Source organism: Hippoglossus hippoglossus, chromosome 15 (assembly GCF_009819705.1).
Source record: "Hippoglossus hippoglossus isolate fHipHip1 chromosome 15, fHipHip1.pri, whole genome shotgun sequence".
Classification (NCBI taxonomy): Eukaryota; Metazoa; Chordata; class Actinopteri; order Pleuronectiformes; family Pleuronectidae; genus Hippoglossus; species Hippoglossus hippoglossus.
The window spans coordinates 15059447-15077504 of NC_047165.1; the positions used below are offsets into that span (position 1 = coordinate 15059447).

Genomic DNA, 18058 nt, shown 5'->3' on the forward strand with positions numbered 1-18058 from the left:
TGGGGCTGCTCCCATTCCATTGACCGGAGAGTATCACTCTGCTAACTATGTCCTCTTTACTGGATCATGGCTTGATTAGGACGACAGCGGTGGAGCAGGTGGTCGCACCAATCGCGAGTCATTTATGCCATTTGGTGCTGTTGTGTGACAGTGCGGAGGAGCCTGAGCAGTTCAGCCACCTGGAGGAGGCGGCACAGGCTGTGGCTAAAGCTACTGAGAACATGGCAGCAGTGGCCTCCAGGTACTTACAGGGGGACATTTACTGGGGTATTTACTGTGTAACACTGCAGGTGCAACAGATTGTAAAAGTTCCTTTACGACATATAATCTAATTTAAATTACGTAAGAGACTGATTTGTGTGTGTATATTATCAGACCAACACCTGGCTCTTTACTTCCAGGCGAATACGTGAGACAGACGATGAAGTTTTGCAGATGGAGATGTCATCCCTGCTGGAGTCAGTCACTGAGTCTGGAGAGCATGTGCTGCTGGCAGCACAGAAACTCAGCATCCAGCCCAGTTTGGCTGAGCACAGAGAGGAACTCATCACCGCTACACAGAACGTATTCCTGGGAGTAGTCAAAGTATAGTATGACCTTTATTTCTCCTGGTTGAAAAAAGGGAGAAATCTGCAAATGTCTTACCGAATATTCCATATGGAACAATATATTTATCCTGAAATGAACAGGGATATGCAGACAGGAATGGCTGCCCTGTCCAATACCAGACAGTGACTGATTAATAACAATGATGGCTTCCAATAGATTAATCTTCAGCAGCTGCATCTGCTTTACTCACTTTCAAGGTTTCTTGAAATGCAAACGTTTTCCAAATGTTAGCTACTGATTGATGGTTATGTGTGTTGTCAGGTCTGTGTACAGACTGTCTATAATTTATGAAAAGGGATCACATCAACTATTCCTCGTAAACTGGAGAAAGGACACAAGTCTACTGTCCTAAAACTGTCATAAGCTGTTATAACTTAATTTTCAAAATCAAACAGTTTCCTCTTCTCGCTAAATTCTTTGTGGATCTGTTTAAGCACTCGATCATGCACTTGTACTGCACTTTGTAGAGAGGAAGCATGTTATTTGGAACCCACTGTATTTCCAGAGTGTGTAAGATTTTTGAGTTTGTCTGTATAGACATTTTATGTGGGTAAAATCCAGAGAATTTAATACATGCACAACACAGCAGGATGTTTTCTGCACAGAAGGTTCACAACAGCAACAAATCCTTCTATGTGTGTCACCACTTTTTCACATTTGTTTTCTTTTTGTATGTTTTTTTTTTATGACTCACATATTAGAAAGCGTTATCAACCCCCCCACTCGCGGTGAGTCCAGCGGGGGATCCCCTGCTGTGTTCACACATCGACTTCTCCTGGATTTCTATATGTATTATAAAGCTAGTTTAAATGTCTAGGTTTCACATTAAGTGAATAAATGATCACTGATATTATGCGTGAAATATGAACAAAACAACAATCGGCCATACTATCGACTGGCTTGCATGGCTACAGCACTGGCTAAGACAGTGCTGTAGCATGTCAAACCATGAAACAGTATTGTCAAAACTGTTCACTTAAAGATAAAAATGTCAACCTCATCATGGTGTTAGAGGTATTGCCAAGAGTTTTCCAAAAGTCTTTGTCCTCCGGGGACCCAGAATGTCAATATAATAGAAGTTGAGATAGTTGCAACCAATGGTTGATCAATCCACAGTTTCACGCTGCTCGCATTGATAAGAAAGTATAAGAAACTGTCCAGCAGCAGCAACATATTGACCTCATCTATCTCTCTGCTCATAGGTTCTGTTAGTGGACGATGGTGCGACTGTCAGGAGAGTTGTTGCCGCCGCTGATCGAGTGTTGGAGTGCCTCTCGGAGCTCTGCTCTTCCTCAGACATGAAGTCTCTGCTCAGATCTTTCCAGGTGTTTTCTGAGGCCCTGTTACTCCTGAACAGTCTGACAATAGAGAGAGCACATTCCTTAAAGGATCCTAGACAAACCAAACAGCTTCTTGACTCACTGGAGACTCTAAAGAGGTGCATCTCCATGCTGCAGACGGCCATGTGCACAATCATCAAACACCCAGCAAGTGAACAGGCACAGGAAGCCAAGAGGTACATTCTGGGCAAGGTGCAGAGCACAGTGAGTGACATAATTATAACCCTTAACAGGGAATGTCATATAGGAACACTGGGTCCTGTTGGCTATTACACAGGGAGGAAAACCAGTTTGCTGCAAATACTGGCAAGTTCCTCCCCCTCTTCAATCCGAAGCAGTGGCTTGGACAGCATGGTAAGAGATTTTGTGTTTCACTGTATGCTTGTGGCAAACTCTTCTCGAAGAGAGTTTCAACAAAGAGTGGTCGGTCACTGCCGTCACATCCTGCAGTTCTGGTCTGACATGAAAAGGATTTTTAATTCGTCGGAGAATCTTGATGATCGGAGCCTTGAGAATTCCTCAACTTGGTTGGTGCAACAAATACAAATGCTTGACAAAGATTTGATGAGTGCGATTCTCTATCAAGTCTTGGACACATTTCTTACAGCATCTTCAGCACATGAGGAGCAATTAAGTGCGATGAGACAGATCCTTGCTGCAGATTCCTCTACAAAGATGGATCTTAACTTTTTTCAGCCACTAGTGGAGGATTTAATAACCTCCACTGATGGAATAGCACAAGTGGCAAATTTTATCTCAGCTGTGGCCGTTGACGCGAAGAGTTTGGAGAATGTGGAGAACTCACGAGCGTGCCTTTCAAGAGTCAGAGCTCGGATTGCACCTCTTTCACTGGAGCTGGCGGATAATTCGATGCAAACCGTTCAAAAGCTTCATGAGGTTTGTCAGAAATGGGAGGAGGAGACCAGTCAGCTTCAGGATGCTATATGTGATATAATGGATGTGAGGGAGTTCACTACTATTGCTATTAATGAGATGGTCAATGACCGACATGGATGTGACGAAGCGTACAGAGAGCAGAGCTACAGACTGTTTGATAAAAATGCGACAAACCTCATTTGTCACATGAAGTTGGTGATCCACTCAGTGAGGAGGCACTTGGACACAAGTGATAACCCCATCTACAGGAATGGCCTCCTGGTCCTGCTGAAACAGGTTCAGTCAACTCAGACCAAAGTGGCTGAATCAATCAGGGACATGCTTTTTGGTACCAGTCTAAATGTAGAGGTTTATTCTACCTTTTCAGACAATGTATCCGCAGTCATTCAGCATTTTAAAGTGCTGAGAGAGGGACTGGATGGCCAGCAGCATCCACATCTCCTGAGCCCACTGCGAGAGGGGGCACGTCAGCCTGAAATCCCACAGTTAGATTTACCAGTAAAAGACACCTGTGAACTGAACCTGGATCATATAATAAGAGGATCTCATTCTCCTATTTTGGAGGTTATGGAGAAGGATTCCCATACCGAGCATGAGAAGGAGCAGTCAGATGAGGAAACCATAGAAGCGGAACTGCCTCATAAAAATGACATTGATGATTTAAAGAGCCCAGCTGTCTCCGAAGTACCCAAACTGATCCACAAGCCTAGAGAATTTGACCTTTTGCCCCTCTTGTATGAAGTTGTGACTGTGACTAAAGAGAAAGATGTGACAGTTCTCAACCACGCCTGCACTGGTGTTCTTGAGGTGTCAAATTGTTACGCTAGAGCTGCAAAGGAAGCTCTGGCCATTGTTGATGCGGTTGATTGTCAAACGTTGGAAGGTTTCCGAGCAGAGCTGGTTTCGCTGACGCCGCTGCTCGTCCAGACGGCTCAAGAGACGGCAATGAGCTCAGCAATGAGCACAGAGAGCATCTACAAACACAGCACACAGTTTTCTGACCTTATTAACAACATTAGGAAAGTTTTACTGCCAGTAGCTGGATCCTGGCATCAAGCTGTTTACACAGAGCTGCAAAGAAATCTGCCAACAGGGGCAGCTACTGCTACACAGCAACTGAATGAAGTGATGAATTTATGTGCTGACGTTGTCCAGCTGTTGACATCTTCGGATTTAACCTCGCACAGTGACGGCCAAGAGACATTCAGTGTTTTACACAACAAGCTCAACAAAGCCCAGAACAACACAAGGTATCTGGTCGAGTTCTCCGCCTCCATGGATGGACAGGTAGATCAGCTGGAGGGACTCTGTATCCTCTGGGGTCTCTCCATTCAGATTTTGCTAAATTCTCTCGATAGGATTTTGGGAACATCAGCAGCAATTAATCAGCTGAGCCCTCAGAAACAGCTGTCAGCGTTGTCGGAAAGCTCACTTCGTATCCAGGAGGCCGCACGGATCACCAGCCTAAATTGTAGAAGTGCTTTCAAATCAAAACAGTTAACAGGCCACCAGGATGAACTGAAAACGCTGAGTGAGGCCTACGTTGAAGCTGCAGATGAGCTTGACTTCATGCCAAGAGTGATGCAACTTGCAAAATCTGAATTCCTTAAGAGACATCTTTTGATTAAAATTAGAGTCCTTTGTGGTCATTTAAGCAAAGCAAATAGGGATTATGATGCTGCACTACAAAATATTGTCAGCATTGCTTATTTTGCAGCGAAACACTACAGGGAGAATGACGTAGAAGATACAGGGCAAAGATTTGAAATCGCGTCAGAAGAACTTTTAGAAAATGTAAAGGCTGCGACTAAAAAAGTGGAGGACTGCTTAAACTACATCCAGGACCCACGCACCCGTTCAAATCTGAGGTCTATCAACGACCACTTGTCCTTTCAGGTTTCTGATGTGATCAGCAGGGCAAGGCTCGTGGTAGAGACTCAATACATTTGTGACACACTCAGTTTGGAAGTGCAGATACAGTGCTGGTCAGCGAAGGCTCACTATGTGGTGGAGGAGATCAGGAAGCAGGATAGGGTTCACCAAGATGCCAAAGATCACATCGGGACTGGTCTACAGGGCAGAACACCTGAAGACGTGTTGGCTGCAATTCCATCTAAAGTCAAAGAAGTAGAGGTTTCCTCTGACAAGGCAACGGCATCCTGGCTGAAAGGCAACACAAAACACGTGGATGCTCCAGAAATAAATAGAAACGTGGCAGCTGTGGCCAAATATGAACCTGGATATATGGACAAATTTGTAGGTATCTAATGATTGACAATATTTTACAGATTCCTTTATGCCACAATAAATCAAGTCCATATTTTTCTCTACAAGGACGGTGCCGGGTTTGGTGCATTCAAAGCCTCTTCACTGACCTACACCTCCCTGTTTCTAAAACAAGAAAGTAACAGCTGGGATCCCAAGGACAACAGAATCGTCCAGGTGACCAGGAAGATGGCCGACACAATATGCTACATGACTCAGTACTTGAAGCAGAGAGGCCCAATACCAGTAAGAGCCATCAGAGGTCACTTTTTCAGTTTTGCCTTGATATGTGAAGAGACACAGTTTTATGCAATGATTTCTCTTTTCAGAATAAAGAGGGATTTGTCACTGCAGCCAAAGATGTGATCTCAAACTGCCAATCCCTGACTCAATTCATCAGAGTCATTGCCAACCATTGCTTGGATAAACAGTGCACAGTCGAGCTGTCACTCATTGTTGAGCAGATTCTCACCATCACCAACCAGCTCAACATCATCTCCAGGTCAGAAACGTTTAACACAAAAGTCACACTGAAAACAAAGTTAGAAAATATTACCGGAATGGCACAAAGTAGAGCGCATATGTCTGCCAAGGCCCAACAGTCTCCTTAAATTTAATCAAGCAGCACCAAATTTCACACACTGATAGACATCAGTTAACTTAATATGTCAGATTTTTTTTCATCAGGATCCATGAAAATGATGAAAATATTGAAAAACAGCCTATATAACAATGTTAAAGGGATAGTTCACCGAAAAAGCGTCCGTGAATGCACCTCGTAGGTTGATATCAGATGACATTTAGGCTTAAAACACGATGTAAATGACCTTGTTTTGAGTTGAACATGAATGGACACTTTGGTGATACCACACAAGCAGTATGGATATGTTTGGGATGGCATGTTATGTTTCTTCTGTTGTTTTATTACGTCTGAAGTGTAAGTCGCCATTGAATTCAATTGTTTCGGATTATGGACTTTTCCTGTGTCTCCTTGTGTTTAGGTTTGTGTTCATTTCTTTCTTTCTGGGTTCTGTCTTTCCTGTCTTTTTTTTAAAGTTTTGCTCCTCGTGAGTTTTCTACTTGACTTCCTGTCGTTGTCTGCATCTGTTCCTCATGTGTTTCACCTGTGTCCAATTAACCCTGCCTCCCCTGTGTATATAAGTCTCTGTGCTGCAGTTTGCCGTCTTACATCTTGACCGTTCACGTCATTCACCCTTAGATCCTTTGCTTGATTTGTTCTTGTTCCCCAGTGTTTTCCATGTTTTTTCAGTTTAGCCTTTTTGAGTCATTTCCTAGTTTTCAGTGATGTTTGTGGATTTTGTTTTTTAAGAACTTTAGCCTTAATTAAAGGACACATCTCGCTCCTGCATTTTTGGGTCCACCTGCTCATTAAACCCTGACACTATCCCTTTAAAGAAAGTGGGAACAATCCTGAATCTTCGCTAAAATGTAATGGTTTCATTCCAGACAATGTTTTGTGTAAAATGCTCCTTGGCTAAAGTGATAACAAAGAAATGTGATGAATATCCTCATGTTTTAGTGTCAATGCTGTAACACCCGGGTGCAAATCTTCTGATGAGATCCTGGTGAAGAACGCACAGAATCTCCTCCAGACGGTGCTGCGTGGGGTCCATGCTGCTGAGACAGCCTGCATCATAGTAAATTTAGCAGCACAGACATACACTGACAAAACCGTAATGAGCACCTGTCTGTGATTCAGCCCACATTATTTATGTGATGCCCTGTGACTCGTACCCTGAGCTGGCAAAACTGTACAGTTACTCTCTTATTCCAGGGTTTGAAGCAGCCCGAGCCAGACTCGGACGGCGCTGAGGCTACAGCTCTGTGTTTCCAGTGGAAGAGGAATCTGGAGATCCATCGAGCTCAGCAGACCTCGAACCCAAAGACTGATGAGCTGGGTTTGAGGAAGACCTCATCGCACCCTGTAGCACCCAGTCTTGCCCCGCCAGTTAATGTGCAAGATGGCTTCAAAAAGTAGTGCCGGTCTCCAGAAAAACATACTTGGACTGATCAAATTTTTGATTTGACTACTAAACCCTTGCAGCATTTCCACAGAATGCCATGCTCTAATATTGTATTGAAAATTATACGTTATAATATTTGGAAAAGCAAACTAAAATTAAACATTTCAACTTAATCTGCAAACAAAATTGATGATGTTTTATGTCTTTATTTAAGATAATGATAATAAAATCACTGAAATGTGACGGGCATGTGTGTTGTTACAATATCTGAAAGTATTATTATAACCACCATACTGACAGGAACAAAAATATAACATTATTCATTAAAACACTCCCAAAAAAAACCACACTGTATAAGTGATACAAAATAGGCATTTACATTGTGAAGTATGAAAACGATTAAAAAAAGTAAATAGCTTAGTTTCAGTCGAACTAAAAACACAACTGTAGATCAAAAACAATCTTCCAATTGATATGCCACCATAGGTCTACAACAATCGACCTCTGTAACACACAATACCCCATGTGATAACATTAACTCAAATAAGATCCAAAATAGCCAGAACTTTCAACACATTAAACACATACACACAATACAATTTCACCAGGATAGTACTTTTCTTTCTTTGCTGACGTCTTTTTCTGATTATCTGGTTGTTTGAAGTTAAGGACACAAGCGACTTACAAGCTTGTCAGCAGTGAGCATTTTGAGGAATGACAATGACAAATCAAATTCGGTATCCAATATTAATTCTTCCATTAACTGTCATTACCAGCAAGTCAGAAAAGACCGCAACAGTAATGTCCTCAAAGCATTCAGGCCATTTAAAATGACAATAGTACCAACAATGTACAAAACTTCAAAACGTCAATGTTGTGGAAAATTACACATTTCTTCTCAGCTAAGCAGTCTGAACAAAACATATTGCACAAGGCATTGCACAAAAACTCTGCACGATAGCGTCATTATAGAGAAAAGGGAAAAACTGTAAAAAGGGAGCGGTGAAAAGCAACTGGGGCCCAAGCTTTATCACAATCCTCGTTTATCGTGAAAAATCCCTTCTCGAACAATGTGAACATAAACATGAATACATCATAATATAAAAGTGTCTTGAGATAAATAAGTAATTACAAAAACACCTTTGTTCAGTCGATTACTCTCGTTACCTCTGCATGTAGAGAATGAATCTACAGGGTTTAATGCCTAGAATAACCCAACGCTTAGTAACCAACATATGGATCAGTCCCGTGGAAACTTTACAACTTCAAATTATTCTTTTTTTTCTGACTGTTTAGAACAAACAAGAATATTCAGAATGATAAAAACACTTTCAAAAACACGCAGCATTAATGTGATTATGTTCAAAGGAACTATACAGTGTCTGTGCACATATCTATCACCATCTCCGTACTGACAAACATGTAGTGCACGAGACAATATGTGATTCTATACAGCATCATTCATATACAGACATAAATAGATTCATGTAAAGCTAAATAAAGATTAATAGACATGTCTCCTCAATGTACAAATTTCACGCAGCTTTTCCATTTCTCCAAAGTCCTCACTGACAGAAAGGAGAAGCAGTGGGGTCGAAGGTCTTGAAGACATCTTTAAGTGTCCTGTCGTCTGCTTCCCCCTCTGGATCCTGCGGTTTCTGTTCCTCCTTCAAAGCCGCTACCTCCTCGTCCTGCTGCTGATCTTTGTTCGGCTGCTCCTTTTCCTCCTCCACTTTCTCCTCCTTCAGCTCTGCCTCTTCTTGTGCTCCAGTAGTGCCCTGTGCTGCTTGCTTGGTCTGCCTGGGGTCAGTGTACTGGGGTCGGATCAATCCGGCAAGAGCCTGGATGGGGAGATTATGAACCGCAGGGGGTTTGACAGGTGAGGCAGGAGCCACTGCAGGAGAAGGGGAGGGCGGAGGCGGATCTGAGGCAGTGTCTGTGCTTTTGACCTCTTCAAAAGAGCCGCTGTGTTGGGTCGGTGAGAGTGACTGAGGCACAGTATTGTCTCTCTTAGCAGGATGTTTCAGAATCCCTGCTTTTTTAGGAGGCTCTGCCTGTTCCTTCTGGGCCTGCTCTGTTTGAGCACGAGGATCATACAGGCTGATGCCCCCAAGGATTGTGGTCGGACTCTCCAACCCTCCACCACTGGATGCCAGACGAGGTGCGTATGGCGGCAGCTTCTCTGGCTCTGGCTTGGCTCGAGCGGCTTGAGGAGAGGAGTTGGCTTTTTGTAGCCTTGGGTCCACACCCCCTCCCACAGAGGAGGGCTCTTTCTGAACAAGCAGCTTGGAGTCCAGACTTCTTGTACGCTTGAGTCTGGGGTCTAGACTCTTTTGCTGGCGTGGGTCAATGGGTCTCTCTGTGGGGAATCGAGACTCTAAAGATCCAGAGGGCAAGCGGTTCATACGTTCCTTCAAACGTGCAGCTATCAGCCTGGGGTCAGAAAGCGGAGGGCTGGATACTGGGGGATGGTCGGGCATTTTGGTTCGGTTCATCTGAGCGTCAGCGATGAGGGGTGGCAGAGGGAGGTTGATGGAGTGCTCCTGTTTGGGGATCAGGGACGGGATGAGATCCTCAGGGGCCCACACCACGGTCTGAGCGAAGGCCGGCCGCTGGAGAAGAATGTCCACCCGGATGTGGCTAAACTGCTTTAACTGGCAACGAGGGTCCCGCAGCACCACGCTCGGGCCAGCTTCAAGAGGGATGAGAACAGCTCTGTCCCTGAGCTCCCTCTCTCCCTCGTCATCCTCCTCTCCTGTAGGAGGCTTCTGAGGAACAAGGTTGCTCTGCTGGCGATAGGGACTTTTCTCCACTGGCCTTATCTTCCTGGGGTCTCTGGAGAGCCGGGCATCTGCAGCTCCATCCGACTCCTTTTTCACATCGGGAGGTCGCTGTCGAGGGTCCGTCTTCACACGCGGGTCACAGGGTGGGGCCCTCTCTTTTACAAGCCGAGGGTCGCCCGGTACCGGGACCGCAGCCTGGGGAAGCTTGGACTGAGACTGCTGCATCTCACTCTGCTTTTTCAGAGATTTAAGGATGGCAGCAAGACAGCTCCCATCCTCCTCATCGCTCGAGTACCAGTTTGTAGTTTCATCTGCGAAGATAGACATCATATTTAAATGTTTCTTTCAGTTCACTTTTGTAAATTATTATGAGGTATTTGGATATTTTTCACAGGTCGTCTGACTTATTTCTAAGTTGTTTTTTTAGGTTTTATTCTATCCTTTTTTTTTTGCACACAGGCGCTTACCTCTGTTTGTGTTGTTATCGTCCTGAACCTCTGCTCTCTGTGGGTCATTCCCCTGTTGCTGTGTCAGGTGTAAAAAGATGGCTTTCTGCACTGCTGGTGGTAAAGACTGCAACTGGGACTCTGCACCAATCTGTTGCTGGAGGTTCTTAATGAAGGCCAGACCAGGGTCTACTGTGTTGAAAAAAAAGAATTCTTTGTAATTTCAGTGATAGTTAACAAGCAAATTTACGTCTTAGACAATTTTTTTTACCATATTTAACTGGTCAAAAAAAAACACTAACACCCACTAACATCTGGGTTTTGTTTGCAATCGGAATGGATACTTCCAGGTCAAATGACTCTGAAGTAAAAAACAATGTCTTCTTTATTTTGGCAGTCTACATGCTGCACCTTTTTCTGTGTGGCATTATGATGCACATTGAACTTCTAAGCATTGGGAACAACGTGCAACAGCAATTTGTTTCTTTGTATTATACAAGACGCAACACAGGGAAGGCAGCAAGGTTTCTGAAACATTGGTCATGATCGCTTCCGACAAGTTTGTGACGTCGAACATGACTCACCAGGGAAAAAATAACAGGCAAACTGTGTCAATATATCCACTTTATATAAAAAGACGTATAACACTGACCTCCTTGTTGACCCATGGCCTGGTTCTGGAGGAAGCTGCCAAAGAGGTCTACTGGGTTCTGACCCATCGATGGAAATGGGAAGTGATTTTGCAGCATCTGTAGATCTGGTATCGGAGGGAACGGAGGCCTCTGCATATTCATCTGAGGATTGATATTAGGTCGGTTTCCGTGGAAGGGTGGCGGTTGAAAAGGAAATCCGGGGGGAGGGTGCTGACCTGGCGGGCTCTGTGGCAATGGAGGTCCCGTGGGGTGACCCATGGCACCAGGTGAACCAGGGGGAGGAATAGAAGGAGCAGTGGAACCCGAAGGCCCCATATCTCCACTCTGCGTGTCCTCTGAGCCACCACTAAACGGATTGGTGCCATCTTCTTGATTCTGGGAGTAGTTTGATCCACTGAAAAATAAAAGTTCCAAATTAGGTTGAGGATAAGATCCAAGCACTGTATAGTTTACAGATTATAAATTACAGATTATTTTAGTTACCTGACAATTTTTTGCACCAAGTCGACAGTAGGTTGGACATTGATTTCAAACAGGGAGGGGATCTTCTTCCCAGCTTGGCCGGAGGCTCCATCTGTGGGACTGCTCTGACCAGGAGTGGGCAGCAACCCCACCCCAGGAGGAGGCTTTGGAAGCGGGGCGATACCCTGCTTTCTCAGATCCTCCAGCTCCAGTTCGTCCTCACGGGCATTCTCCTCTTCAGTGTTAATTATCTGATGAATAAGTCAGAAAGCAGATATAAGATAGATGTTAACCAGAGTAAAAAAAAATAAAAAATAAAATACCAACCTTATCAAGCAACTCCTGGGTCACATCATTCAGCTCCTCGTGGGAGAATTTGCAGTTGTCGCCTTGATAACATTTGGCTCCTGTGTGAAAGAACTTGCACGGGTATTCATGTGCAAACACTGGTTAAGGAACACGACTAATTAAAAGTTGTAATGAGATCTCTGTTAATTGTGCAACACATACAAATGTAATTAAAAACCCGTGTTGTCAGTAGTGAAGGATATTGTGCATGTAAATGCAGTTATCTCCTTTGCTGCAGTATCCTTGGAGGTAAAATTTACACAGTTCCTTTTTCTTATCTGGCACGACGAGCTCGTGTTCAAACTTGCACTGTTCCCCCTGGATAAAGACAAAAGGATTTTTATCTTTCAATTAAAAGAGTTGTAATCTTTTCCAGATATTTTGCTGTAAATCTGCTTACTACTTGCAAACATTAGTTCTACTGTACCTTGATGCATCGGCCCTCCAGGAAATACTTGCAGATGTATCGACCATTGTGTTCGACTGTGTGCTGACTGATGAACTCCTTGCTCATTATTGGTCGTTTCTTTTGAAAACCAGAACAATTTTTTCCTTCCTGCGACACAAAAGAAACAAAAGGATTAGTCAATAATTTTTTCTAATAACTCTACTTAATAGTAGAAATTATTTAATATCTACAGTCAAACAAAAGCTTTCTGAATTTTGACTGTTTTCAACAAAATGCATATTACATTGAGATGCAGACACTAAAAAAAGGACTTTAGCTTGATTCTCCACATGTACCGTAGAAAACACTATGTAAGTGCAATCCATTCACCACAATTAGAGATATAATACACATCTGGTTTAGTTTTCAGAGGCATATTTACCATTTCTTCCATTCCCGGATCGCATCCTCGACCTCGCCCACGTCCGCCCCAGGGTTTTCCCTTCAGCTTCTTATTCTTGTTGAGCATCCCACGTCCTCTGCCTGGTCCGCTCCCTCTGCCTCTTCCCCTCTGCCCAACTGAAAATAACAGTGTGAAGTAAGTGATCATCAGTCAAATGAGTGACTGTATGAGCTATGACAAAGGAAAAAGCCTCCATACACTGTTGTTTCATCCCCCTCATGCCTCCTCTCCTCATCTGGTCTTTAGCATAGCGCCCCCTTCCCTGACTTGGGGAATCTTTGGACTGCTGATACTCGGACATGCCGTCGTCGTAATCGCCCTCCTCTTCATCATATTCATCACTGTAGTCACTGTACTTGTCAAAATCACTGCTCTTGTGTGGCGGGGACTTCTGCGAGTTGCCGTGGCTTCCTTTTGAGTCCCGTCCATGCTGGAAAAGAGAAGAAATGTCACACAATAACGCTCATATGAATATGAAGTGTCAGCAGGCCTGTGGAGCTGAAGTCACCTGAGAGGGCAGGCAGTCAGGCTCGCGGTTAGATCCCTGGCTCTTCCTGCTTTTAGGCCTTTCTGGTCGGTCGTAGTCGGAGTCATAACTGTCGGAGCTGGAGCTGCTGGAGGGGGAGTGGTGCTGAGGAGAGGGCACAACATCACAGTGAATTTTCATTTAATTCATATTCATGTGTTACAACAAGTATAATGGAATCGTACTTTCTGTCGGTCACGTCTCCTCCTCTTCGACCTCCTCTTCTCTTTGGTCTTTTTGTATCTTTTCCTGGAGTGCCTGTGTGTCTTTTCTTCTTTTTCTTTAACTCGCTCTTTTTCTTTATCTTCGTTCACCTCTGTAGCCTCTTTGTTTTCTTCTTCAATCCCAATCCCTTCATCATCTATTTCTCCATCTTCTAGTTCCCCATCCTCTCTAGAAAGAAAACAGGTCAGTACAATGAGTCCAGCGATAGGGATTTATACGCTGTATTTTTTTAGCCTCAGACGTTATTAAAATGTTTTTTACATGAGCAAAACAGATGAGACCGCTGTAATAAATTGATAAGAAATAAAAAATCGTGATGTATTTTCCCTTCAGTTGGAACAAAGAACCAAACATCATGCCAGACAGTTTGAAAAACGCCCTAAGCCTTTCCTGAACTAAAACCATCATATTAATAATTCAAGGCAGTCTTTATTTCCAGTGTACAGTTATTTTGTGAAAACTAAATTAAATTCTACCTCAGGTTGAAAACCATCAATAAAAACCTCTTATTTCACTGAGCAGGGTTATTTGCCTTTTACACAAAACCAACCTGCTGTCAGAAACTAGTTAAATAGGATTTCAGCCCATGTAGCCATACTTTTTTTGATACCAAATGTTTAAAAAACACAATTTCCAATTATTGATCTACAATCAACCCAAAGCTGCATTTAAGAAACATCATGGAGGAAAACGGTCTGGCCACTACTTTTTTTTTTTATAAGTTTTCCCATTTCAGGCTAAATTGTATAAAGTTAGTTGGCTCGAACAATAAAGCTTGGCAGGTACCAGAGAAACAAATTCACTTGGGCCAAATTTAACATCAATCTGATTGAAATATATAAAATTGAAATGAACTCACACTGTGTTATAGCAGATGGCCAATACAGATTAAGTCGTGTAAGAGTATATCCTGAAGAGTGTGTTTAAAGTACAATTTCCGATCAAAGTATGATAGTGGTATTGTTTTCATAACATGTAACGTCAGCTGCTTGAAAAATACAGAGCGGGCAGGAAAAGTTAAACTAAATCCCTATGAAATAGGAAAAGTATGTCCACCCGCTGATCTGTCCTCGGACACTGGTGCAGCTCAGGCTTCAACCTGGCACTTCACCAGCCCCAGCAACCACGACACTGTAACTACACTTCTTCACTTTAAGTCCAGTTCAAGCAGCACAGTCCTTGAAACAGCTGCCAACTTAAACCATTTGATAATAAAGGAAATATGGCATAAAACTACCCTGTACAAACTCCTTGCCTGAATTCAATTCAATTGTATTTGTATAGCGCCAAATCATAATATACATTATCTCAAGGCACTTTACATTAAAGGTCAACAACTTAAAAAATGTTTATAGAGAAACCCAACAGTTCCCACAATGAGCAGGCACTTTGGTGACTGTGGAGAGGAAGAACTCCTGAAGGCCCTGTTGAAACTCTACATGACGTTTCTTGCCCAATTTAAGGACATAAATCACAGGTCTAAATCTCTGAGAGTAACAGGTGTCCAGGATGAGGCATGTCAAATAAACCATCAACCGTTTTGTTCCCCAAGACCAACACTAAACCACCTGATTCTATCTCTTTGGTAAAGTCAGTGCTCCACCTGATGTAGTCTTGTTCTTGGACTTCCCTGTGAGGCACACGGCCCTAAACCCAGCCAGAGGTGCATGACCTCAACCCTGCATGACCCCTGTCCCAGCAGTACCGCTGTGTGGCCACTAGGCACATTTACACAGTTTCCTGCAGATGCCCACAATCACCCAAAAACCACATAAAATGAACTCTGCCGTCTTACATGGAAATGATTGTGAATGTCGACATGGTGATAGGAAATCCAGCCTATTTGGACAGTATTATTTAGAATGCACCAAAGAGCCATGCAAAGATTGTTTTCTCTTTTTGAAAAGGGGGGAGAAAACCGTGGAAATGTCTCTTTGCCCGGAAATGAACGGTGAAAAGAAGAAAACAGTAACACTCGTCTCAACACCCCTCCGATTCTTCTTCTTCAGTTGAAGACAATGAAAACAACTAGTGTAGCCGTAAAGCTTGTAAAGTCCTGTTACAGGATTACAGACTAGTCACAAGCACGCACGGTCCTGAACCCAACCAGAGGAAGGCTACATAATCTCAACCTTGCATGACCCCTGTCTCAGCAGTACCGCCGTGTGTCCGCTAGGGAATGGGGGAGGGGGGGTTGACAATGCGAGGATGGGCGTGGCACCTCCATCATTTTTGCACAGTTTCCTGCAGATGGCAACGATGACGCCCACGATCACACAAACAACACAGAAGATGAGGTCTGCGAATGATCATGACTGTCGACACGGTGATGGGGGGGGGGGGAACAACCAAGGATGTTTTGGACAAGATCGTTTAAACTGCACCAAAGAGGCATGCAAAGATGAAGGTTTTGGTCTTTCTGGTGGGGGAGAAAATGTCTCTGAACCCTGCAGTCACTGAATAAGAGAAGAAAACAGGCAGCACAAGCACGTAGAGCCACAGCACTGAAACGCACAGATGAGCGTAATTGAACAATTGCACAAGAAGGTTACTCGACCTTTCATCCCCTGCAAGCTCAGAGTCTGTCATGTTTTTGTCAAGGACAGGGGCTGGGGGACTGGAGACAAGGCTCACACAGGCCATTGGACAGCGGATCTGCCTCCCCCTCGCTCCGGTGACAGAGAGGGAGACTGTGAGAGATGCTGGAAGATGTCAGACTGGAGAAAAACTCACGGTGTTACACGTCTCCAACAGAGACAGTGAACGGACACCGTCCTCTCTCATGTCAATGACGTTTTAACTCAGCGAGCAGCGCCGCTCGGCTAATGTCCCGTCGGTAGACAGCTGCCATGATGGAGGGATAGAGGAGGCACAGACAGGAGTGTGGCCCTGCTCGTTGGTTCTCTGCATCCTCACGGCTTTTCTCAACAGGGACGCCATCATTATTTCAAAATGGCTTCTGAGTTCTGCGGCACATTTCCTCGCGCGTGTATTCCTCCGTGTTTTTTATAGTCCGATGCGGATCTATCTAACTTGGACACAGCGAGTCCTCGTCGCTGATTGGTCAGACGCGGCTCGGAGGGGGAGGGGGTGGAGACAGCCGCAATTGTCATTGGTTCAAAGCGACGTCAGTAACTTTCAACATCTGCAACAAGGAAGCGTACGTGACGCTCGCTCCCGCGTTAATAATGTTATTCACCTCTGTGCGTGTATTACTGCGCGGTTATGTGTTGTTATTAAAGATCATCGCTTTACTTATAGCTACGTTTTTATTTACTCTCACGCACAACTAAGTCAGGTGACGCCCACCTCACGCACACACACACACACACGCAAACAACAACAACAATAACACGCTCACATGCACCAACAGGAGAAGTTCACTTGTTACAGCAGCAGGAAGTCAAAATGAGGAAGACAAGAGAACATGTGAAGGTTTACAATATGCAACAGCATAGAAAATAAAACGAGATAGAAATACAGAGAATAGAAACATTATTCCATGGATACAAAAAATATTTGTAGAGTGTAGTGTCAAATTTGTAAATATATATATATATATATATATATATATATATAAATAGATGAGTTTTCACAATAAGAGGCACATGTGGAGTATAATATGACTGTGCTCCACCCTGACTGCTGCCAGTGGTCGAGTAGGTACTCAAACATTTTACATACAAATAAATAGACACAAATTTATCCGAGTAAAAGAAAAAGTACCACTTTTCTTCTTGAGTAAAAATAATTAAGTACGTACTTGCTTTTGAATATGCGTAAAGTATAATTGCTACAGAAATCAAATTAGAGAAAAGGTGTGTTTGGAGACAGGCTCGTAGTTGTGTAAACTCATGTGTGTTTGTTTGTATCTGTGTGTGTGTTGTATACACTACTCCACCAGGAGCCAGGCTCTCCTCCATTTGTGGAGTGAGCCCAATCACAGGATCATTGTGGCACAGGAGATACAAACACACTAAACAGGTGGATAAGAGACAAGCTGCAGCATCTGTGGTGTCTGTCCAGAAGGTGGCAGGGTTCCCCCTCTCTTTGAGGTACAGAGACCGCTTCAATGAGCTGCAGTGGAGTAAGAGAACACATCTGGACACACAGGTAAACAACCACACTACAGCAGTGTGTGAGTGTTTCTGCAGAGGGTCACAGAGGTCAGGAGTGTGTGTCCATGTGAACATTAGACCAAGGTAAAAACTGTTTAAAACAATTGATTTAAACATAAAACTTGAACCTAAAATAAGATGTTGGATGTGCCTCTGTCTTTATACTGAAAGCAGCTTATTCACCCTTAAAAATGCGGATTACTTCCTTTTATTATATCATGTACATTATTATTAATATCATGTGCAATAACCGGTAATTATCATGGGCAATAGAAACTCATTTGTCATTTCCATTTCTGTTCTGTTATTTTTAAACGTTTGTAACTTACTCCTCATTACACTTGATATTTTTATACTATTACATATATTATACTATATACCTTTGTACTGTTATACTATTATATAATACTTTGCTATTGTAACTCTGGAGAATTGCTTTGGATTAATAAAGTTTTTGAATATACTAAACAGTCTGAGTTCCACAGGCCAGTCTGGTCTTTCGTATCATAGAGACCATTCTCCACCTCATCCTCCTCATCCTCCTCCTCCT

The 18058-nt window shown here is 43.4% G+C and overlaps 2 protein-coding genes across 2 annotated transcripts; one reads left to right on the forward strand and one right to left on the reverse strand.

Moving 5' to 3' along the window:
- The first annotated feature begins 47 nt into the window (after positions 1-47).
- Positions 48-7247, forward strand: LOC117775617 (catenin alpha-3). Its single transcript, XM_034608945.1, has 6 exons — positions 48-241; positions 402-585; positions 5181-5357; positions 5441-5613; positions 6652-6769; positions 6907-7247. Exons 1-6 carry the CDS (start codon positions 48-50, stop codon positions 7108-7110), a joined length of 1050 nt encoding a protein of 349 aa, XP_034464836.1. The 3' UTR covers positions 7111-7247.
- A 1414-nt stretch (positions 7248-8661) lies between these two features.
- LOC117775483 (zinc finger CCCH domain-containing protein 6) lies at positions 8662-16402 on the reverse strand. Its single transcript, XM_034608678.1, has 12 exons — positions 15948-16402; positions 13351-13558; positions 13148-13270; positions 12838-13069; positions 12619-12755; positions 12216-12344; positions 11992-12106; positions 11768-11877; positions 11462-11691; positions 10978-11372; positions 10347-10517; positions 8662-10190 (listed from the first exon to the last, which is right to left on the reverse strand). Exons 1-12 carry the CDS (start codon positions 16031-16033, stop codon positions 8662-8664), a joined length of 3465 nt encoding a protein of 1154 aa, XP_034464569.1. The 5' UTR covers positions 16034-16402.
- Positions 16403-18058: the final 1656 nt, after the last annotated feature.

Bases quoted from the DNA above. Each gene is read 5' to 3' on its own strand.
- LOC117775483 (XM_034608678.1), bottom strand. From the start codon at position 16,033: ATGGCCTGTGTGAGCCTTGTCTCCAGTCCCCCAGCCCCTGTCCTTGAC. The intron at 13,271-13,350 runs GTACGATTCCAT...CCCTCTCCTCAG, and splicing joins GGAGACGTGACCGACAGAAA to CACCACTCCCCCTCCAGCAG. The intron at 13,070-13,147 runs GTGACTTCAGCT...TCTCTTTTCCAG, and splicing joins CTGACTGCCTGCCCTCTCAG to CATGGACGGGACTCAAAAGG.
- LOC117775617 (XM_034608945.1), top strand. From the start codon at position 48: ATGTCCTCTTTACTGGATCATGGCTTGATTAGGACGACAGCGGTGGAG. The intron at 5,614-6,651 runs GTCAGAAACGTT...CTCATGTTTTAG, and splicing joins CAGCTCAACATCATCTCCAG to TGTCAATGCTGTAACACCCG. The intron at 6,770-6,906 runs GTAAATTTAGCA...CTCTTATTCCAG, and splicing joins CTGAGACAGCCTGCATCATA to GGTTTGAAGCAGCCCGAGCC.